This window comes from Cyphomyrmex costatus, unplaced genomic scaffold (genome assembly GCF_001594065.2).
Source record: "Cyphomyrmex costatus isolate MS0001 unplaced genomic scaffold, Ccosl1.0 scaffold1431, whole genome shotgun sequence".
NCBI lineage: Eukaryota > Metazoa > Arthropoda > Insecta > Hymenoptera > Formicidae > Cyphomyrmex > Cyphomyrmex costatus.
This window is the reverse complement of record NW_017275426.1, coordinates 10,201-36,076: the sequence shown is the minus strand read 5'-3', so window position 1 is coordinate 36,076 and position 25,876 is coordinate 10,201. Positions and strand designations below refer to the sequence as shown.

At 32.4% G+C, this 25,876-nt stretch overlaps 1 protein-coding gene across 2 annotated transcripts; it reads right to left on the bottom strand.

Moving 5' to 3' along the window:
• Positions 1-23,472: 23,472 nt before the first annotated feature.
• On the bottom strand, positions 23,473-25,532 carry LOC108783199 (uncharacterized). Of its 2 annotated transcripts, XM_018551706.1 has the most exons (4): positions 25,100-25,532; positions 24,761-24,841; positions 24,300-24,679; positions 23,473-23,901 (listed from the first exon to the last, which is right to left on the bottom strand). In XM_018551706.1, the coding sequence occupies exons 2-4, from the start codon at positions 24,820-24,822 to the stop codon at positions 23,606-23,608; spliced, it is 738 nt and encodes a 245-aa protein (XP_018407208.1). In that variant the 5' UTR covers positions 24,823-24,841; positions 25,100-25,532; the 3' UTR covers positions 23,473-23,605. The 2 variants fall into 2 exon arrangements, with proteins under 2 accessions (XP_018407208.1, XP_018407207.1); XM_018551705.1 differs by having other exon boundaries at positions 24,761-25,532.
• Positions 25,533-25,876: the final 344 nt, after the last annotated feature.

The following is a 25,876-nucleotide window of genomic DNA, read 5'->3' as shown; positions in this document are numbered from 1 at the left end:
CGAGAACAAATAATTCGTTTGAGCCGAGTATTGCGCGAAAAACAACCAGAATATGAGACAAGACAGCATAAAGTAATTTTTCTTCATAACAACGCTCGATCTCACATCATTAAAGTTATTAAGGAAACATTGGAAGCATTTCTCTGGGAAATGTTACCCCATGCGACTTATACACCAGACAGTGTCCCTTTCGACTACCACTTGTTTCGGCCGATGGCACGCACTTGCTGAAAAATGCTTCAATTCTTATAGAGATGTCGAAAAATGAGTCTCTGACTGGATAGCCTCCAAAGATGAGTCATTCTTTCGCCACGGAATTAGCTTGCTGCCCGAAAGATGGGAAAAAGTCATTGCTAACGATAAACAATATTTTGATTAATGTACTTTTTTATTTTGTTTCATAAATAAAATTATACTTTTTGCAAAAAAAACGGACAGAACTCTCCGATTGACCTAATAATATAAAGTCACATGTTTGTGTCAAAATATATGTGCAAAAGCTTATAAAATTTCGTACAAAGATAAATTTACCATTTTACCAATATTACATACAATTGTATCACGCCAAGATCAACTACATACGTATTTTAACCATATAGATAATTGTATATATATCAATTGAAATTCTTAATATGCATTTTATATCGAAGTAATATTAGTTTTGACATTTTATAGCTGTTCTTAACCTACGTGTGTGTACGTATAATTTTATACCATCTTAATAATATTTCAATAACGTCTCTAACGTCAATAATCCTAATAGCAAAGTCTGCGGAAACAGATTTGGAGCAGAACCTGCTGACAATATTCGATTGCAGATTGGTAACAAATTGTAGACAGAGTCTGTATTGTCAGCAAACTGCTGCTAAACTGCTAAAGCCCGTGTCACACTACGGACTGTGGATGCGCATCGGATTGAGATTGCAGATCGGGCATCGGAATTCAGCTAATCGAGATAAAGCTGCTTTATTTTGATTGGCTGAATATCGATGCGCGATCCGCAATCTCAATTCGATCCGCGTCCACAATCCGTAGTGTGACACGGGCATAACAACGTCTGTTGACATGTTTTACAGCAGATTGGTTGCAAAAACCGAGCAGAGTTTGCTGACAATTTTTTATTGCAGATTGGCAACAAATTGTAGACAGAGTCTGTATTGTCAGCAAACTGCTGCTAAACTGCTAACAACGTCTGTTGACATGTTTTACAGCAGATTGGTTTCAAAAACCGAGCAGAGTTTGTTGACAATTTTTGATTGCAGAAAGGCAACAAATTGTAGACAGAGTCTGTATTACCAAATATTGTCAGCAGACTCTGTTCAGTTTTTGTTACCAATCTGCTGTCAGATCATGTCGGCAGACTCTGTTCGGTTTTTCCCTTACGAAAAAGAACTATTGCCGTCTGTGTAATTATTACACGCAGCTGTATGATTATTACCGGCGGCTCTGTAATTTGAAGATAAATATTATTGCCTTTGTAATAACTACTAGAAACAAAATATAGGCGATTATTACTGACCCGTTGGGTATCACTGGAAAGTCTACTTCGTGTGTAATAACTAACCTAGGATACAGATCACACGTAGATATTACACAAAATGTCGCTCATATGATAAATTATATTATCGGAAAGAAGACGCAAGGATAAATTTGTGACAAGAAATTCGAAAAGCAATGATTATATAATTTATCAGATTTAATAATGGATAAGGATAAAATAGAAAAGTTCAGCGATGAAAAGTGTGTTCTCGTAGAGTTTATTCCCAATGAGAACGGAAATGTAGCCGTTGGATATTTCGCATGGTTAACAACGATAAAACAAGAAGAAAATATAGGTGCACTTATATAATAAGCGGCGAGCATGTGATTATTCATTGGCCAACAAATTGCCCCGTTGGTCCATTAAATTCGAGAATGAAGAAACAATTTCTTAATTGCAATAAGTGGACATCGCACGTCCTGTCCATTTTGGGATTTGGAGGTTAGTAATATTAAGTACATTTTCTTAAACAAAAAATTTTATAAATCATTCATTTTACATATGGCGGTAAATAATATTATTTAATTAACATATCTGCATATTTTTAAAATTATTTTTTAATATTTATTATATGTTACTATTAATATTTATATATTTTTAAACATAGATTGGGCAAGCATGAGTATGCAGCTGAAAAATTATATAAAATTTGATGAACCAAATCCAACAAAGGAAGACAGGAAGAAGTATGCTGCTAAGGTAGGAAGGGCTGCAACAGTGGTGACAATGAGTGCAATGCTATAAAGAGGGTATTAATGAGGAGAAACTACTAAAGGTATGTAAAAATTTAAAAAAAATGAAAAGCCGTAATTGAAGGATATAATGAACGTGAGACGTAAAGTCAAATCTTATAACGTTCTGGAAAGATGTTAGAAGTTAGAGAATTCACAGTGCATACCTCTGAAGTCTACGATATTACTATAAGTATAATACCTATAACAGTATTATTGTATGTTACATCTCACGTTTAGTCTTGCTGCAGTCACGTCAGGTCCTAACATAAAAGTTAAAGAAATGTATCCAACAAGTTTTAACTTAATGTTCTTTAATTTTATAGACTTGAAGTCAGCTCACTGACATGTCAGTCTGACAAGTTAGATTTGTTTTAATTTAAACAAGGCTTAATACTGATTGTTGTGATAATAGTAGATGCATGAAATCTTTTTTTAATATTATTTTATATCACTAATGCGTCTTGTATTTTTACGCACTATAGGAAAGAAATTAACATCAATTAAAAGTAATAGCTAGTGCTGCGAAAAAAGTAGCGGGAAATATATTGAACAAAATTTAAAAAAAGAATCAAGTAGAGGCGCAAAATATAAGAACCTATGATGATCCTATTTCTTTTCTGTCAATGTTCCGTTCACATTCCGTTCCGCTGTTTCTTTCTCCATGGGGATGCAGCCTTACTTATAGATCTATAAATAAGAACCAATCGTTGGGTGAAAAGGCTGTATTCCGAAATCCATTTAAAAAAAGTGTTGCGACCGTTCTGTCCACGATTATACATTGAATAATAAATTGTTGTGTATATAAAATAACTAAGTTCAAATTCAAAATAACTTACAAATTATATTTTTCAGGAAAATCGTACGATTGAAACTGTTGAAACAAAACGCGACGAGAAACGTCAGGTGATCACAATCAAATCGAGGGTCAGTATAATTTGTACATATTTAAATATTTGTATACGATAATTTGTAATTTTATTACTTTACAATAATATATTTTTCAAAGAATTCTTCATGATTTACAGAAAGATGGAAAATATTTTGGAAATCGATTTTTGACCAGTCAACAATTAGAAAAAGTTAATGATAAAGATGGCCTATCAATGATGGCAAGCGAACTACTTGGGCTAGTGTTTCATCGTGAAGAATTACGACAAAGTAGTTTAACAGAAAGACCAGCCAATGCGAATAAAAGAAAAGACTGCCCGAAAGCATCGACACAAAAGCTCCGCGATCCCGTTCGTGTAACAGATGTCGTGGGTAAAATATAAAATCTGAATACATAATAATATAAATGCAATTACAGTATTTAATAACTCTCATTTTAATATCTACATATTTTATATTATTATATATATATTAAACAATAATATAAAATTAGAGGTATATATAAAATATAATAATATAAAAACATACCATGGTATGTTTTCGAGGTACATAATATCAAATATAACTTTTCTTTTACAGCGTACATATACGAACGGTACGGAAAGAATAGGGACAATGAGAAATTATATCGGGCTGCTGTTCGCAGCAAATGCAACAATGCAAAGAAATACTGTTGATGTTTTTTTAATTAAAAAAATTTTTTAATAAGTTTTGTTTTTTATTATATACTTTATTAATGTATAAAGATTCTTTTCATATAAGTGTTTTGTTTTATATTATACTTTAATAAAGTTAAAGTGGTATATACAGCAGTTTATGATATAAATATATGTAATATTAAATGCAATAAATATTGTGTAAATTCTTCTAACTATTGTGTATGTGTATATTATATATAAACATTTATTATTTATGATATGCATGTATATATTATATATGTATATGATATATATATATATATATATATATATAGAAGAGAATTTTTCGGATAGTAGCTGATAATAATGTTTTAGTAATGATATCTCTAGTTAATTTTTAGAAGAAAATTACTGGAAACATTCACTAAAATATTATTGCAATATTTCCATAAAATATTAGATCGATCGAAGCTTTTGCAGTATATATAATCCATATTATATAGTAATATATGAATTATAGAAGTCACAGACGAAAAAGCTATAATATATTGACCAATATCGTAGTCGAATGTAAGAAAAGAATATGATAATCAATTATGATTGGTCAAAATTTCTAGCTTCTAAGACTTCTGATTTATCTGGAGACACGGTAGTGTCTCGGCGCTAAGCCAAGCGCACGACACTGCCGTGCCTCCTTTACGCGAAACTGACAAGTAAACCTACCCAAGTGTAACTCTCCGATTTTGATGAGCTTTTAGTATGTTGTTCTCCAAAGAAAAATAAGAGACACGTATTTTTTTTATACGTGCCCATACGCACTTTTAAAGGCTGAAATATCCCTTTGAAAAAAATCGGTTTTTCTCTTTCGAAGCGAATATCGTCGAAAATTATAAAAGATAGAAAAAAATTTCTAGAATAAAAATAGAATGGCTTCAAGGGTATTTTACAACTATAATAAAAAAAAATTTTTTTTTAGTTATTTATTTAGTTATTGTATACCTTCACCCTCCACCCCTATTTTCAAAAATTTTTTTATCTTTATATGACAAAAATTAAAGAGCATAATTTACTAAAAACAACGGTGTGTATTTAAATTATTTTCCGTAAAACCATTTTTCAAAAATGGACGAAAACGTCTGTATACACGCTCCATACGTATTCGTACGCGCTCCATACGTATTCGTACACGCATGCGCGTGTTGTGTATGTATATGTGTTGGAGAAATACCCTTGCCTCTCATGTTTGGAGTGCTTGATTTACATGAGTCCCCTTGCCCCTCACGTTTGGAGTACTTGATTTACGTGAGTCCCCTTGCCACTCACGTTTAGGGAGCTTGATTTACGTGAGTCCTCTTGCCCCTCACGTTTGGGGTGCTCGATTTACGTGAGTCCCCTTGCCCCTCACGTTTGGGGAACTTGATTTACGTGAGTACCCTTGCCCCTCACGTTTGGAGAGCTTGATTTACGTGAGTCCTCTTGCCACTCACGTTTGGGGTGCTTGATTTACGTGAGTCCCCTTGCTCCTCACGTTTGGGGTGCTTGATTTACGTGAGTCCTCTTGCCCCTCACGTTTGAGATGCTTAATTTACATGAGTCCCCTTGCCCCTCACGGTTAGGGTGCTTGATTTACGTGAGTCCCCTTGCCCCTCACGTTTGGGGTGCTTGATTTATGTTTAAATTTTATTATATAACATTTTTTTAAATATTATTTTTTATACGCTTTTGTAAGTTTAATTTAATTTCATTTTTTATTTTTAATAATTTGTACAATAATGAGGACTCCCAGAATTGCTGGGATCAAAGAAATGCTGTATGCACATTGATTTTGTGCACCAAGTACTAATTAAATTTTTTAAAGCACTAGTTAAATTTTTTTTCGTTTTGCCCCGTCCATGAGTCTAAACACAAGACAGATTTTTCATTAGTGTTAGGTAAATAAATCTGTTCAAACTGTTTGACGGGGTAAAACGAAACAAAATTTAACACCATTGATAAACGTGGAAAAGAGGTAAATATTTTAACGATTCCTGCCGGAATGACTGGTATGATTCAACCATTGGATGTTTATACATTTAGGCCGTGGAAGAATTTTATAAAATATTTTTCGGATGTAGTAATATTGTATAATTATAATATAAATTTGCATTTAAGAAATAATATTTTAAAGATTCAATCCCTTATTCACAATCAATTTTCATCTCCCAGATTCGTAAACCTTTTTAGATATGCATGGTACAAGAGTGTTACATTGAAGAGAAACTTTCTAAATGCAAGACACCTGTAAATTTTTGTTTTACAAATTGTGAGCCTATCTGTGACTTCTGTTATGATAAAGCAACTTTTAGGTTTGCTTGGTGCACAAAATCAATGTGCATACAGCATTTCTTTGATCCCAGTAATTCTGGGAGTCCTCATTATTGTACAAATTATCAACAATAAAAAATTAAATTAAATTAAACCTACAAAAGCGTATAAAAAATAATATTTAAAAAATGTTATATAATAAAATTTAAACGTAAATCAAGCACCCCAAACGTGAGAGACAAGAGGACTCACGTAAATCAAGCACTCCAAACATGAGAGGCAAGGGTATTTCTTCCACACATATACATACACAACACGCGCACGCGTGTACGAATACGTATGGAGCGTGTATACAGACGTTTTCGTCCATTTTTGAAAAATGGTTTTACGGAAAATAATTTAAATACACACCGTTGTTTTCAGTAAATTATGCTCTTTAATTTTTGTCATATAAAGATAAAAAAATTTTTGAAAATAGGGGTGGAGGGTGAAGGTATACAATAAATAAATAACTAAAAAAAATTTTTTTTTTATTATAGTTGTAAAGTACCCTTGAAGCCATTCTATTTTTATTCTAGAAATTTTTTTCTATCTCATAATTTTCGACGATATTCGCTTCGAAAGAGAAAAACCGATTTTTTTCAAAGGGATATTTCAGCCTTTAAAAGTGCGTATGGGCACGTATAAAAAAATACGTGTCTCTTATTTTTCTTTGGAGAACAACATACTAAAAGCTCATTAAAATCGGAGAGTTACACTTGGGTAGGTTTACTTGAGAATTTTTCGAGGTCGAGATGATCAGATCTCAGTAACGGCTGAACCGATCAAGTTCTACATACGCTCAATCGACAGGAAATACTTAAATTGTATGATAAAAGTACTTTCATTTTTTTTCTACGTGCCCTACGAGCGGAGATATCGCGACGCAAAGTCCGGATCTGTGAATTTTCACGATTTATTTTTAAGAAACGTCGTCGACCATAGAAAATGTCCATCTCGTTTTTTCGATAATAGAGGGCCTTTGACTTTATGTGTTATCTCACTCTATCTATCTATCATCTCACTGTATCTATCTATATCTAACCAGCAGACCAGTGTTGCATGCTGTATAACCAGTGTTGTGCATAGATGATTTTAAAATTAGCTAGATAAAGATAAGATGAAAATTTGGAAATTTATCTTAGATAAGATAAAGATGATTACATTTAAATTAATCTAGATAATATAGATAAATTTATCTGACAATTCATCTAAAAAATTCCAGATAATTTTTTATTTTTAAGACTATTTATAAATTAAGAATCAGTTTTTTCTCAAAATAATTAAAAAATCACGGTGGTCCTCGATTGAATTCAACCCTGACTTTCCTGCACCTCTGATTTTCCTTCTGGAATTGGTTTTGGAACATTTCAGGACCATTTTGCAATAAATATTAAAATCGAAGAGTGAGCACTTTTTTTTAAATCGAGTTTTTAAGTTTTAATCCATAGTTTCAATATAATCATTTCAAGCGTACATGTGGAAGGTAATTAAGTACTGAACGAAATGTAATTATTGTATATATTTTCTTCGAATTAAATATATATGTAACAAATAGCAAATAGTTAATTGAAACTAAAATATAAAATGAAGAACTTACTATACTTATATATTTATGAACGCATATAACACGTAACCGCGCGATTGTTTACGTACAAAACAAAACATACACACACACACACCACCACACCCATACTCACACATACACATACAGGCACACGCACAAACGCATGTAAATATATAATTTTAAAAAATATGCAAAATAATTAAAATTCGTTCACATTGAAACATAAAAACTCGATTTAAAAAAAAGTGCTCACTCTTCGATTTTAATATTTATTGCAAAATGGTCCTGAAATGTTCCAAAACCAATTCCAGAAGGAAAATCAGAGGTGCAGGAAAGTCAGGGTTGAATTCAATCGAGGACCACCGTGAAATATTAAATTTTACAATTTTAATATGTAGATAATACTTCGTTTGTCTCTTACAATGTCTCTCACAATTTTCAAAAAAATAATGAAGAACACATAAAAATTCTATACAGTCCTTTTCCTCTATATTAGTTGCATGAAAGCAAGCATGTCATAATCATTACGGTTATGAATAATAGTGTATCTTATAATATTAATAATAACATTCTTTTAAATATAGTGAAAGACACAGGTCAAAAACTTTTTTCGATTTCGGATTAGTGTCATCCATGAATCGAGCATCGCGCACTACGATAAAACATCAACGAAGTGAGAAGTAGGAACAGTAGAGCGTGAATACCGACACGATACATTTCGATTTCGAGCAAAAAAAACACCGACTTTGGGCAGCTCTGGGTTAATCAATCAGAATTAAGTGTCCTAGTGCAGGAATAAAAAGATCATTTGAGAGCAATGTGAATGATTATATATGCTATATTAGATGCACTCACTCTCTTCCTGAGGCTGAAAATTTTTCTGTAAACATTAACTGCATAGAAGAAAAAATTATAATATTTTCACATTTTTAGCAATGTAAAATATGAACCAAAGTATCTAAACATTATTCTAGATAAAGATGATACTTTTTTTCATCTAAAATGCAGATAAAGATAATTAATATTTTTATTATCTAGATAAAGATGAGATGGCATCAAAATTTCATCTAGATGATCATCTAGATAATTTTATCCAGATAAGATCGAACACTGTGTATAACATATGACGCGCGCGCGATTTAACTTTTATAATTAAAAATATTATTCAATATATATGTATATGGGACATTCCACGTTAACTCAGACAGACCTCCAGACAAAATTTGGCTTGATGGATTTAAACGTTTAAGGGCTTAAAGTACATCTGTGTACTGTTAAATGCCGATGGGCTTCTTTCAAAAATTTTAATGTCGGCCCTATTATAGCTGATAAAAGTCAACAAATTCCAAAATTTAAAACTAACTTCGTACAATAAAACTCGAAAAATTTTTTAATTATTCTGAAATTCTGTATCTAAAAGTTTTTTAGGTCGCCAAATGTAAATCTGATGTCAGTTTTCAAAAATTCAAACTTTAAACCAACACCCCGAAGGGATCAGTTTCCTGTTACGTCCACGTCGTTGATCCTGAGTAATGCCGAGAGCAGGACACATTTTTATTTTAGTCGTATTCGACCCGAAGTTTTGAATGTCCGCGACTTCAGATTCATAATCACCAACCCCAAAAACCCACGAGTAACAAATTTTAATAAAATCCGATCGATTTATCAAAGAGCCTCCGCAAGCTCCATGCAAAAAATGCCCGTTTTCGGTACCTCGATTTTTGAAACTTTTATTATGCCAAATAGTTACATATGATGACCCAATAATCCCTGCAAAATTTCAAGATGAGCATACAGCCCGTTTAGGAAATAGGGGGGGGGGGTTAAAGTTGACCATGTCCAATAAAAAAATATAGCAATTCCACATTTGAATTCGAACAATAACGTCTAAAAAATTCAGCCTAAATGGATCTTTTATGATTTTTGGCTGATGATTATAAATATGAAGTCATATTTACAAAATTCAAAATGGCGGATCCAATATGGCGGACAATTTTTGTTAAAATTCATTGGATCTACTTGAAACTTGTTACTCGGGGGTTTTTGGGGTCTCTGATTACGAATTTGAAGGCAATTTAAAAAAATTACAAATGGCGAAATCCAATACATCCAATAAAGGCGCAAGATGTAATAAACAATCCACCCAACAAAAAGTCAATTTTAAATTGACTTCAAATTCGTAATCAGCGACCCCAAAAACCCCGAGTAACAAGTTTCGAGTAGATCCAATGAATTTTAACAAAAATTGTCCGCCATATTGGATCCGCCATTTTGAATTTCGTAAATATGATTTCATATTTATAATCAACAGCCAAAAATCTTAAAAGATCCATTTAGGCTGAATTTTTTAGACGTTATTGTTCGAATTCAAATGTGGAATTGCTATATTTTTTTATTGGACATGGTCAACTTTAACCCCCCACCTATTTCCTAAACGGGCTGTATGCTCATCTTGAAATTTTGCAGGGATTATTGGGTCATCATATGTAACTATTTGGCATAATAAAAGTTTCAAAAATCGAGGTACCGAAAACGGGCATTTTTTGCGGAGGCTCTTTGTCCGCCATTTTTGGATTTGCCATTTTGAATTTTTGAAAACTGACATCAAATTTACATTCGGCGACCCAAAAAACTTTTAGATACAGAATTTCAGAATAATTAAAGAATTTTTCGAGTTTTATTGTACGAAGTTAGTTTTAAATTTTGGAATTTGTTGACTTTTATCAGCCATAATAGCGCCGACATTAAAATTTTTAAAAGAAGCCCATCGGCATTTAAAAGTACACAGATGTACAAATTTTTTAAGCCCTTGAACGTTTAAATCCATCAAGCCAAATTTTGTCTGGAGGTCTGTCTGAGTGACGTGGAATGTCTCATATATATATATATAACACATGGGCTGAAAAGTCCCTGGCTTAACACATAGATAACGCTAGTTTTATTGCATTCACCTCTTTTTCAGTTAGTACTAACCTTCAAAAGACAGCTGTTAAAATTTCATGATATTCTATTCATTAGTTTGTGAGTTATTGTGCTAAGAGTGACGCTACTTTTGTTATTTTCAGAACAATGGATCAAAAACAATTTCGTGTTTTAATTTTACACTGCTTCTTGATGGGAAAAAATACCGTTCAAGCGAAGCAATAGCTTGAAAAGTGTTATGGGGACTATCGCAGGTGTTATCGCAGACCTAAAAAAAATGCTCGCCGGTAAGAAATTTCGCTCGAATGAAGAGGTTATCACTGAAACTGAGGCCTATTTTGAGGCAAAAGATAAATCGTTCTACAAAAGTGGTATTGAAATGTTAGAGCGGCGCTGGAATGATTGCATTGTTCTTGATGGAAATTACGTTGATGAATAAAATTAACTTTGAACGAAAAAAACCGTGTTTTCTTTGTTAGGCCCGGGACTTTTCAGCCCATGTGTTATATAAGTCAAATATGCAAAAGCATGTTCTAATATTGTGCATCATAAAGTGCAAGATACATAATTGCTATAATTATTTATAGAATCATCACAGAGTACAAGTTGCGTTTTAGAAAGCAACAAGAGTCGATTAAAATCAACCAATCTGTTATCCAGTGAAAATACAGATAAACAGACAAAACATTTATCACATAAATTTTTGGATAATAATTATACTAAGAATAATAATTATACTTCGCGAGACTATGAACCTAACGTACAAAGTAACGAAACAGATAACAATGGTATGTATTCAAATTGTTTTTTAATATATTATGCTGTGTATGTTTCTACTACTATAATAAACTAAAGAGAAATAATAATTATTGATTCTATATTTCTCTAATAGTAACAATAATAAATTATTGTAATGTATATTATTATTATAGTACTATATACATATATATATATATATATTGTACTATAATAATAATAAATGATAAAAATAAATATTATACCATAATTATTATTAATCTTACTATCATCGTCATCGTCATTTCTTTTATCATCATCATCATTATTGTTGTAATCATTGTTTTATTTAATTTAACTTTTATATGTTCATTATCATCTTAATCGGCATATTTATATTTATTTTGATGATTATTTTGTTATAAAAAGTAAGAGAAGATCTTTTTAATTGCCGTTTCTTTATGTGCACTTTATAAATATTAAATAGTATTTTATATCTTGATATAGGTGTTGATCACGAGAGCATAAATATATTAAATAAATAATTTTAATTATGATATTTAAAAGATTGAAAGTGAAAATGAACTTTTATTTTTTTTTATTTTCAATTGCAGTTGTGCGTCGATATTTCAAAGAAATTATTCGTCAGCAATCATACTTGAAGACGCAATTATGGCAAATTGCAGATGATTTAAGAGCCATGAAGAATGAGTTGTTGCAACAAAATCATCAACAGCCAAATGCAAATCAAAGAAATTCTATTTTTTCTTCTTTCAATCTTCCTTTTAACAGTGTTAAAGATATAGAACAGCTGCTTGAGCAATTTTTAAAGGAACCGAATAATTTTGAAACGTCGGTAATAATACTTTATAATTATTAAATTATATTAGTAATAGATATATGTTTAGTCCTCCGTTTTAATTTTGAGTAAACTGTATTGAATAGTTCAAGAAATTGTTAATTAATTTTTTAAAATTTAATTTACTATAATAATCTTTATCTATAATATAAAATAATAGGCTTTTAGTAATATTTAAAAAATAATTGCCATTAAATTAAATTGATATCCGCTCAAATAAATTACAAATTGAATAACTGAGTTAACAAAAATGACCCATTTGCTTCATAAAAAAACAAATTAAAGGTAAAGATTCGCTCTTTCGAATGATGTAAATCGCATTTGCGTACAATTTTTAATTCGCTTCATGGAACTCCGCAAATTTCCGTAAAAAGTTTGAGATCTGATGTATCTTCATTTATGTTTGTGTAACTTCATAAAATCTCCGTGAGACCACTTCTTTAAATAGCGATCTGAAAAGTAGAAGTTTTAAGCTGTAAAATGCTTTTTTAAACATCTTGATACAATGATTTTTGACAAAGTTATTCTATCTTGAAGTTTATCTATTTTTGCAGAGTGAAACAGGTTTTGCGTTAATTTTGTTGCCCGCAGTGTGTTTTTAAAATACTTATATTCTTATATTTAAGTTAATTCTTATATTTAAGCTAATTCTAGTTTTAAATGCTTATCTTATATATTAATTCTTATTTTTTTGTTCCTAACATTTTTTATACTTCCTAATATTATTTTATAATTTTAATCCAAAATGAAAAAAATAAAAATTGGCTAAAATAATATTTCAAAAATCAAATAAAATAAAAATAAGGCTACGACTCATTAAACGTTGTAATATCTATAACGTTGTATATCTATAATGTCATAAATAGCAAACGAAGAAGTGTCGCGGACGTACAAGTGTCCTTACGATGCGCAAAAGAATTTATACAAAAAATGTTTTAAAACATAAACAGTAGATACGGTTAAGAGTCGTGAACGAAGAAATGTACTAGGTAAACTTGTCTTACGAACAAGTAACGACGATAAAATATCGAACGATAAAATGATAGAAGGTGAAGTGTCCATAAACCTTTGAGATGATGTAATAATGATGTCATTTCTTTATCCATTCTGTGACGTATTTACAACATATACTTATTGACGTCGGATAAATTATTATATAATTGGTGAGTTTCACTAGTAACGTTATTACTTTATGAATGAATTATCTAATAACGTCATTCATTTATGCCGTTAAAACATGAAAATAATGACATATTTTTAACGTGGGTTTATATATATTGTATTTGTAACATAACATGTTATAACAGTGACAAATTCACGTCATTTTTATAATAGTAGGACGTCAAATTCGTCAAGAATGACTAATTAATGACATCAAATAGGCAACACCATGCTACATGAGACGTTTTTAGCATTATTCCGAACACTATAAGAGTTATAAGTATTCTGGCATGTAGGTATAAACGACATCGCATGGTGTTAAATCCACACTGACGATGATTTAAAATGACTAACTACCTATTAATGTGAAAATACTATAGCTTACTACCTAATCATATGGGATCATTATATTGTGGATTTAGCCTCATAGATTTTTTTATCGGCATTATTGATGTAAACATCAGGAGTTATAAATCTATATCATGTTAATATTATTAACTAATATAGTAGAACTTAATATTAAAACATGAGGTGAGAATAATATAGACACTGAGGGCCGATTGTTCCATCTTTTGGTAACGTTTACTTGTTAGGTAAATCTGGCAATCCGCGCACGTGATTGGGCAATCTTGCTACTTACAATCGGCTCTGAATGATGGTAGACACCTATATTTTTTAGAGTACACTAACTTAGCCTGTTGATTCAAAATCGTGTCAACTTGGGTTAGATCGAGCGAGAGGTTGGAATCGAACAACTGGCCAACTTCACAACGTTGTGCGTTGTATATCGTTCGTTGAATGGGGCGGGAGGCGGCTGGGGCAGTTGGAAACACTTGAGACTACTTATAGTTTATAGTCACAAATGCGGCCGCCTTAAATTATTTTCTGCTTACGATAAAGGTGATACGCGGCGGAGTTGTTTGTCTACATTGCATGTCTGGCAGGGCTGTTTTATCATCGAAACAGTGGATGTGATACAAGGACATTAAATTCTATAATATTATATACGAATATAAACATAATGATTTTAATTCTAATTGTAAGAATCGATAAAACCCACAGTGAAATATTTTCCTCATATTCAATTGTGATTGATTAATTCTTATACAACTATATTCATCGCGCAATTATAGAATGGGCGTTGTATCGTGCGGGCTGCACGCACACCGGTTTCGGTTTACTTACCACGAAGATGAAATTAAATATGAAGAGTAGGTATTTAATCATTCCCATTCCACATCCCATTTTGATCGGTCTTGTGATACGAATATCGCGATGTGAAGAAATCGCTCCGAGCGAGGACGAGAAACTGAGACGGAATCACACGTGACACATACAACGAGATCAGTGACTATACAATTTAACTGTCCGACTTCAACTGAAATTACATTTAACTATTCAAGTGATATTCCACGCAGCGCCAGTATGACAGTGGCCGCACGAATCCGCCCGAAGTTCCCGAATCTGACCGAAGGACGCGATGCGCGATAGTATAATACTATAATAACGCGCTTCAGATTGCTCCCCACAAATATGGAACAAATGGAGAAGCATGAGGTATGTTCTTTTTGAAAGTACTGTGCAGGAACTTTTTGTACTTAGTACACATGGTACAGTTCAAAATGTCGTCACGGTGCACGCAGTACAGACAGTACATACATACAGCGAGTTCAAGTTTTCAAAAAGAACGCTATTCGGAATATGAAATCATATGGAATGCACATGTAAACGGTAAACTGAAGATTAGTGAGGTCACAAGTTAAAATAAAAGACATTATGGACATGGAAACTGACAATAGCATTTTGGCCGGTATTCATAGTCAGTTCTTATATTCAAGATCGTCTTATGTTCAGTTTTGAAGTGTTAGGGTGCAAACCCATGTAGCGGAATAGCGTAACGCGGAACGAGAGCAGGACCAATAACGAGCATTCCGTGTTTCTAGAGAATCTCGTGATTGGTTCTACTCTCGTTCCGCGTTACGCTATTCCGCTGCATGGGTTTGCACCCTTATGAACCAATCAGACAGTTGCATTAGCATCTTAAGATATTACTTAAGGCTGCGGTCCACTTTAAATGCTACAGAGCATTTGTATCACTAACTAGAGACCTAGAAAACAGAGATGCGTCATTCAAGGGTATGGATTGATTGGCTGTCTAAATCACGTGATCAGAGAGCCATTTTAATTCACTATTGCATCTAATAGATATAGTTTTATAACGTATGTACATATATATATAGAGAGAAAAATTTAGACAATACAGTGTCGAAGTGCAATAAAAAACTATTATTATGGTGTAAGTATTCTTATGTGTGAATATTTAATATCGAACTTAACCTAATCTAATCTTTCTACCTTTTGCATCAACTGTCATCAGCTTATTGGTCAAGAGCACTTATATTGAATTAAAATGGCGGTGGTTACCTAACCCAACCGACGCAATGTTGCATCTCTGTTTTCTAGGCCTCTATCACTAACATAACTGGGGCTCTATTCTTGAAAAGAAACGTATACGAAAGTCTAGGAAAATACTATAGTATACGTTACGTATACTATAGTATACGTTACGTATACTATAGTATTTTCTTAATTTTTCGTATACGTTTCTTTTCAAGAATAGATCCCCTGGTCCATTTGACGCTTCGGAACGCTTTCAGTAACTCTGATACGTCATTAATACGTTATCGTTTTTGCTCTCGCTGCCTCACCTCGGGAGATGGGTTGGCTGGAACCATGAAGGAAGATATAAGGAGACTCCACTCAGTCTCGCCAGTCTACAAAATATGGAACCATTTTAGGTTTCGAGTTCAGTTTCCGATTCTCGACACTCGCAGCGCTCGTGAATTTAGTAGTGTTTGAGTGCGAGTAAGAGAAATGATCATTTCTCATTCGCACTCATTTATGCGCAACACTACTAAATTCACGAGCGCTGCGAGTGTCGAGAATCGGAAACTGAACTCGAAACCTAAAATGAGTCCACTTTGATTTTACAGAGTGGAGTATATCTTACTTCCTTATATCTTACTTCCTGGCTGGAACGTTTACGATTGTAGCATTCGGAACAATAATGGATTGATCCAATCATAGCGTTTAAAGTGTAGTGTTCAGAGCATTTGGAAGAAGCAAGTGAACCGCAGCCTAAGACGTTCTTTTAAAATAAGAATGGACTATGAATATCGCCCCTACATCCGATGAAGAGAATCCATTCGATGCGTTTCTTACATTACACAATGATAATGGTAAATACAACTGAATACATTATTTATTTCACTATGCTACATGTTACAATTAATATTTTGCATTAATGTAATAGAATACATTTATGTGAATTATATTTATATGACATACATTTATATGATATATATTTATATGATATATATATGACATACATTTATATGACATATATTTATGATATACATTTATATGAGTAGAATTAATAGAACATTTGCATTAATGTAATAGAATACATTTATGTGAATAGAATTAATAGAAAAATTAATTATTTTTTCATAGGTCACGATGATGACTTATTTGCAATTATAAATCCGCCTATTATTGACGGTATTCAAATAATAAATCACGTTTTGATTGTAAATTATACGTAATTATAAAAATTATAAAGATTGTAATTATAGAATCGACTTGAGCATACAATGAAAAAGACTTTATTATGCATTTTTGCTTGTCGCGAATGGTTGCATACGATTCAATTGATAGATTTGAAAGATCTGATATTTATGTAACTCTGCAAAAGGTAAGATATAATAATATAATGTTATAATATATTAATACTAGAAGAATAATTGTGTAATTTAATTATAATACACTTGAAGGGAGCTAAAAGCCAGTGTTATGTAATAATAATAAACTTTTAAGAGGTTACATCTAGTTGACACACTAAAAAATGAGACTTTTTTATGAATTTTTTTTTAAAGCAATCAAAATGAGATTCAGAGGGTTTATTTTACATGCAATTAAGTATACAAAAAATTTTTTTTATGAAAAAAAATACAAAATGGCAGCTTAGTCGCAGCTGCGGTAAGAGCGCTTTTTTTTAGGCGCTGCACGAGCGAAAAAAGAACTTTTTTGGATCATCATCTGGAACAAAAAGAAAAATTTTTTCATTATTTACATTAGTTTTGCTAGAGAAGTACACACGATTATTAAGAAATATGGTTTTTTCGCAAAATGACATCATCTTAAAAAAATATCCTTTTTTTGACGAAAAATTCGGCCATAATTTGTTTATAAAAACCGTAATTGTTAATCAATCGTAAAAATCATGTGTACTTCTTTAGAAAATCTATCTAAGAAGCTACAGTTAAAATTTTATGTAAATCGGATGAAAATTGCCCGAGTTATGTTTTCGCCCGATTTCAAAAACGTGGTTTCGAGATAATCGCGTTTAAAGTTTCACAACTGTCTTTCTATGTGAAATTTTTAAAAGAGGGGCTTAGTGATTTTTTTACCTTTACTCGCTTATGTGAGAACCATAAAGCATCCCTTCCAAGTTCAGATTATGCTCCTCAGTTTCTTTCCTGGCTGAAACACGTTCCTTTCGAGCATCTTTTCTTGATCTTGACGACGAGTGCTCCGCAGCTCTTACGCGGTGTTCGTCGATTTCGTGACAATAATTATACGTATCATAGCCAATGTTCAATCCTAGTAAAGCCATTACTTCAAGAAGCCCTTTGAAACCTTCATTAAAAAGTATGGCTGCTATGTCGACCGCTATATCGAGAATCTTCTTGCCACTTGAAATTGACTTCGGGGCTATCGTCCACACGATGGAATTAAAACTCTCATTCGAGTTCTGCGTGTATCCACCGAGACATCTTGATAGCAGGTCCTTAGTTGTTAAATCCTGGTATACTTTTTGAATGTCGTTTTCATTTTTTTTGCGAGTGTCGACGTGATTTCCGACTCTTTTTCAAAACTGTGTCGGTTCGGTGGTTTTCGGTTGTTTATTTTCCTTCTATTTGACGATGCAGCCGAACCCTTCTTTCCCTTTTTACTTTGATACAACACACTACTCATTGTTCACCACTTTTTACACAAATTAGCCACTTAATTAAGGGGGCAAGATAGGTAACAAGGCCGAAAAAAAGCAGATTTTTGAGATTTTTTTTCTCGGTTCTGAATAAATATAATTAATTGTAAGTTTTTACATGTAAAAGAGTTTTTTTTTTAAAGTGTATTTCTGAATTTTTGTATGAAGAAATATTCAATATTTATCTCATGGTGGCGGTAGTTCATGCACAACAATTAAAAATAGTTAATGCACAACAATTAAAAATAGTCTTCAAAATGCGGAGCAAAGGAAAACACGTGTTGTTTCTTTGCCGACCGTTACAGCTGTTTGCACGGCTGTAGTTGGTAGACATGGCTACACTTTAGTCATATATGTATATGTAATACTCCTATATTGCTAGTGCCTTATCTTGACAATGAGTTGAAGTGGTGCCAATATCACGGTGGCGACATATTCACGTCTCTTTCTTCTGATGTACTGCAGTGTTCTGCGCATGCGGTAACGAGTCGTTGCTCCGCCTCCTCTTTCAGCGCGCTATATATTCTTGGTTTAATGATAAAGATATTGTTCCATTTAAAAAAATAAGGTTGACCTTGAAATGACCTTAAAGGACATGGTCAAGATCAAAGTCAAGGTCATCATCTTATTCTTCGCTTGAAACCATACAACTTTGCTATTGAACATTTTTCTCCAAAATGCATTCTAACTGAAGATATTAGGGGGGTCCGATACTTTTCGATGACCCTGTATATATAATATATGTAATAGACGAAAGAGTGTGCATCGTTTCGGATGCTTTTATCGATGAATGAAAAATTAAACATTCTCTTTATAAATAATTAAGTAATATATATAAAATAATATCCTAAATGTTTAATTTTTTATTCATCGATGGAAAGATTATTCAAAACGATGCATTTTCATATCACCACCATATGTCACCACTCGGTGTGCAAAGAAGCAGATTCAAACCTTATCGAAAAAAACTGATGCGCAAGGACTATTTTGAAATTGTTAAATATTTTATTTGTTTATAACTATTTTACTCATAAGAGTTTTATACTATTCGATGAAAATGGCTCAAATTTGTTATGTAACTTTGTTTTGTGATGTGATTCGATTACTTTCGCGAAAACTAAGTATTGCTGTGTCCTAAATAAATATATGCTACAAAAGAACGAATGCATTATTTGTTCATGTAAATAAACAATGTATTTTCATTTAACATATACATATTTTGTAGGCACTACGTGTTGTGAAATAATACTAGTTTCGTAAACTTATTACGTACATATTTTTTATTGTCGAATATCTTCCTCGCTTCATGAAATAATCTAATATTTATGTACATGTCAATAACATACTGGCAAAGTTGGATTCGGTGGTTGTCCATTACATCCTGAAATAAAATATGATTATCCATCACATTATTGCAAAAAGGAATGCCTATTCTTCTCAACGCTTGATTAATTAGATTACGTTTAAAATTGTTTTTTGTGAGATTGACCAAGTTCTCACGAATAATTTTTTCGCATATGCGGCAAAGATGGCAGACATCTTCAGACGGCGCAATATATAAAGGTCCCCTATTTTTAATCGCCGACAAAAATGGCATTTCTTTGCCCACCAATTGTGCCCGACATGTGTCACATTCTACAGTACTACTAACCTTCTTAGCAACGTAGCCCGCAATATAAAGGACTATATTGTCTACGTATGGTGACAATTCGTAATACCTTTTAACATAATCATGATCATCGGTGTCAATGGATTCGTGTAAACAATCTACGTCACCAATCGGACATTTAACATTCTTGACGTTTGAAGTGACATGAAGTATATCTATGCCATCGAAAAGACAATTTCCGGTCTCAAATTCTTTAAGTTGATGCCTAATCAGCAATCGCTTATACGCGCTTTTGATTTGCACAGCATTAGGATTGTTATTGAATCCTCCACGAGCTCTTATCGCGCCGAAAAACGTTTCTAGAAAATCTTGTGACAATTTATACGTTAGAAGATACTTTTGCCCCAATAACTTGATTTCGTCGAACAAGTCAAACATATTTCTAATACATATAATTATTCCTAGAAAACCTGTTTTTCTCGCACATGTAAGAATCGGTTTGCCTGTTTTATCGCACAGTGAATTAATATATGCTTCAAATTCTTCTGTAGAAGCTTTTAATTCCGCATAGCTGTCTTCGGTCAAAGGCTGATCATATTTATCTTTCGAAAATACATTCTTACAATTTAACACGTCGGTCATATTATTAAACTGCAAGCAGAAGTTGGCAGTAGGCAAGCAACCTTCAAATTCACGTCTTACAGTATCATCTGCAATATTTGTCATAAAATTAAGAGAACTGTAAACGCTTTTGCTAGCGTGTAAAGCGTCTGCACCGCCAATTTCACATTCATACGATTGTCCTTGAAGTCAATATGTTTCTTTTTTAATTTATTAGCTGCTGTTAGGCCATTTTCAGTTTGAAACGCGTGCAGTTTAACAATATATTCCCACTTAATTTGTTCGTTTGTTGTTGTTGTTAAAACTTTCAAATCGCCAAATGTATTGCGTACTAATTTAATTGCGTGACAAAGATCGATAAATATAAAACATTTTTCGCCTGTTGCTTGATTTATAAAATACGGCTTAAGGTACTTTTTCATGCGCAGCACGCTGCAGCAGCAATTCGTTACTATTGGTTAAGAATTTTATGTAAGCTAGATGACGTACTTCCGGCGCAAATACATTTTACCGCAGTTCGTTGAAGTTGAACCGAACGAACAGCAAGCAGCAAGCGGCAAAATCGAGGCAATATTATTTATTGCAATAAATATTAGGAAAATAAACGAAGAATAGCTTCGGATAAGGTACGAATGTTTGTAAATTAGATCATTTTATACTTTACACTTTACTCTTTAATTTGTGGTAAAGTATAAAATGATCTAATTTACAAACATATATCCGTACCTTATCCGAAGCTATTTTTCGTTTATTTTCCTAATATTTATTGCAATAAATAATATTTTCATAATGAAACGACGGATATATTGTACGCTTTCTCGATTTTGCCGCTTGCTGCTTGCTGTTCGTTCGGTTCAACTTCAACGAACTGCGGCAAAATGTATTTTGCGCCGGAAGTGCGTCATCTAGCTTACATACAATTCTTAACCAATAGTAACGAATTGCTGCTGCAGCGTGCTGCGTATGAAAAAGTACCTTTAAAATTATTCCCATACTCGAAGTTTGCACCCAAAATAGTGCACATGGTGAAATTCGCTGATAGCCCATCGAATGTTGTCGAATAGACTTTACACTTAGCATTGTGCAAAGCTCGCAGTGCCTCAGTTATTAAATTAGCCCGCTCATCGCTGTTCAATGTCCGAAATAAAAAATATCCTATTGGTACTTTCCAATGTTCATTTAAAGATACCGCCATGAACATTAATGCATTACTAGCTGGCTCGATACCCTCATTATTATCATTATCATTGTCGAAATCATCGTCATTGCCACGAGTTCCAAGATCTACGCCACCAATTAATCGTTTCTTATCATATACAAGTTCTTTACGAATGGACATGTCGTCCGAAACCAAATTTACAATAACAGGAGGCTTCCCCGACTTCTTACGTTCTTCAGCACGTATTCTTATAGCATCTAATGCTTCTTTTGTGAAGCCCGGAGCTCCATCGACGACTCTGTACCAATTTCTGATCGTGGAAGGGTTTGGCAGAAGATTATTCCATGTCTTCCGTACGTAATTATACGCTTTTGGCGAATAAAAATGCAGAATTAATGCAAAACTCCGTAGTTCTGGTGAGTAATGGCCATTTCGTTTCATCTTCCTGGCTAATATGTCCTTCAGATTGTCAGGCATCAATTCCTTTGAAGTGAAAACAAATAATTAAGCATATACCAATATTTGTGTTCGTAATATATATTTCGCTAAATTCCATGCCAATGGTTATGTTCAGGTAGATTAGATTAGGTTTAGCTTGATTAAGCAATTCATGTAAAATGGGAGCCACACCAACAGAGGATGTGCAAGCATGCAGGTTGCATAAAAATAGAAGGGCAATTAAAGCATATATGGGTTAAAGTTTTAAAATGGTACATTTTCTAAGTATAAATTACTTGTAAATTATCTGTTAAATACGACATGGATGTAAAGGAGGGTCTACAATAGGAGTCGTAGCAGTCGTAGAGTCTTAAGTCGTAGGAAATTGACCAATTATAATCGAATTTTTTGACTCTACGACTGATACGACTTCTATTGTAGACCCTCCATAATATGAAGTAAAAAAGTTAAAAATAATTAACGTGATTTACAATGAAATGTGTTCTTTTATCTACAGTTCTTCAACAATATTTAATTCTATATATAATAAATATAATTAATTCATTATTACAATAAAAATATCATATCTTACAAAAAGAAAAAATATCCCCATTTTACAATAGGCTACATTGCAGTGTTAAACACACACCTCATGCCAATGCAGATTACTTTCATTGAACCTTACCTGTACATGAGCTGATCAAGATATATGTTGTATATGTCAGACAACATTAACTGTATATCGAAATAGTAACAGACTTTATCCATTAATATGTAAAATATACAGTATATGTATATAGTATTATATACAATTTTATATACATTTATTCTTTCAGATTTTATCATATACTGTTACAGTTTCCGTGATGTAGGAGTACTTTAACACGTTGAATGTACAATTTATAAATTGAGGAATGCGATCAACCGTGGGATATTTTGCTTTAATACACCCACGAAGAGACAATATAAGGGTCAATAATTTTTTAAAGACGGCTATTTCTGAACATTTGTTTGGAGATTAATTTGAAAATTAATTTCAAAAAAAATATATACATATATATATATATATATAATTGTAAATGCTCAAAAATAGTCAATATTTCTTTCAAAAATAAACGATCCTTATTTTGTTTCCATAAGTCAATAGCTACGTTTACACCGTACATTTAGGTCGCAACCTATACAATAGATATCCTTGTTTATCCTGTAGGTTAAATAAAGACATCTATCGTATAGGTCGTGGATTAAATGCACGGTGTAAACGTAGCCTATGAACAAATATTAAAACCAAAAAACATACGAGCGATCGCACCCCACACGTATTAATGTTTACAATCTCTCTTATTTCGATAGATACGATACCATGAATGTCTTTCCAGCTTTATTAGAAATCATGTTTTCTTTTGTTAAATGTGCTATCAATTCTTTCAAAGAAGCAATGCGCTTCGAGAGCTTGCGATTTCTCTCATGCAATTTTTTTATTATTTTACTCTTCTTCTTATCAGTCTCTTTTACGAAGGCTATTATTCTTCTTGCTCTTTTTGGCGTCGAGACATCAGGAGTTAAAATTTCAGAAATGAAACGCGGCTCAAACCATTTACGTTTCTTTGGAGTGTACAATGTAGCTTCATTCTGACCTGATATTAACAAAACAGGGCTCAATGTTACCGAAAAGTAAGTACTGTAAACATTAAAACAAGTTGTTTTGAAAATTTTTTATATACCATAACTTCAAACATAACTCATATAATTATGAGTAAACAAAAGAAATTTGGAAGAAAATTAGCCCGATCCATAAATATAATGTCGAGATGAAATAATACATAATCATTTTTTATTGGTCAATAGCTTTTAATTTTCTGCAATAAATTTTTACCCAAATAGACTTGACACCTAACTTGATACCTAATAAAACTTCAATTTGTTATGAAAATATTCAATAAAATTAAAAAAAGTCGAATAAACAATACAACAACTTTCCATTTGAACAATTTTAACAATAACTGCACATTTTTTAAATTTATCTCAGTCTTACTTGAATCATTGACAGTAACATTCTGAGCTGTTGATTCAAATTCCTTGACGATGGGATTGGTATTCTCCTCTATCTGTGTTTCCATTATTCCAACATCGGCGTTAACATTCATTGATGATTCATTAAGACAGATGTTTACATTCTCCGTAGACTGCAATTCCACCTGGTTGGCATCGATGTTTACTGATGGGTTTGGTATATTGATAGAAGGTACCAATCCTTGCTTTAACAGAGACATTGTACGTAACAATCCTCTGTTGTCTCTGTAGTCATCATTTCGAAAGTGATCACTGCAGATATAGACGTTACGCACATCATCCTTTATGGATAATCTGCAAGCGTGCAGCCATTGCTTCCGAAGGTTCTCATTTTTTGGAAATCTGTAAATACATATTATTTACTTCAAAGATCTGAAATTATGGGACATAATACATTACATGTTAATCATTTGGTTTATTTACCTGTGCATAGAACAATTATCATTTTTTGTCGACCTGTCGCACAAATAGCACACTTTACTCATCGTCTTTGCTCGAGGTCACCTGAAATCAGAGAAATCAATTAATTCAACGTTCACATTAGCATTGTTTGTTCTGTTTCTCGAGGTCTGTTCCGAGTAGACCCAAGCACGCTCGATTCTTTTCTTGCAATTACAATATCTACAAATAAAATTAACAAAGCTAAACATCCTCGATTGTTAATCGTATTTTCCAAAACGCACATGTTTTAGTTTTATTCATAACACTTGTATGTTCGATGAAGTACAGGTTAACACATTTTTAACCTACGTACATACATACCTTTATCTTTTCTGTTATAATTCCACTTGATAAGTTATTTCCTAATATTGCTTAATATTTGTCACAGAACCACTCACATAAATAATCTTTCACATAAATAACCTGAATAACATTTTCGGTAAACGGTATGTACGAGCACAGTATATACAGTAGCGCAACTCTCTGTCGGCACCTTTGATGTTAGTGAAGCCTAAAATGGAGTGCGCATGCGCGGCCGAGGCGCGTAACCAATCAGGGCACTGTATTCTATCTCACTTCTGCTCTCTGTTTATAACCTTTTCTCTCTTTCTAATTTATGTTCTAGCAATGTCCTAACCTAATTTGCACATTTGAACATTTAATACGCGTACTAACAAGTAACTTTTATAAAATTATCTTAATTTATTCCATTATTCACAGCGAATACAGAAATCTATAGTTCTCGTTTACACTATATAGATATTTAATACTCACAGTGAAAAACGAGACGCATTTGAAAGAGAAAATAAAATAAAAATTAAACATATATAATGCACATTTATTTTATAACACTATATTTTGCAATTAAATATACCCACAAAATATATTATTATTAACTAATTGTACAGCAATATTGTATGTATAGCATATATCTTGTGTATACAATATAATATATACGCAATTAGAACAGAAAGTCACAATAAAGTCAAAATGACATTAGAATGATTGAAAAATGACTTTTAATGATCATTTTGGAACAATTTTAACATCATTTTGATACAATGATGACTTGTTTTGTTTGGATATATAATTAATGTG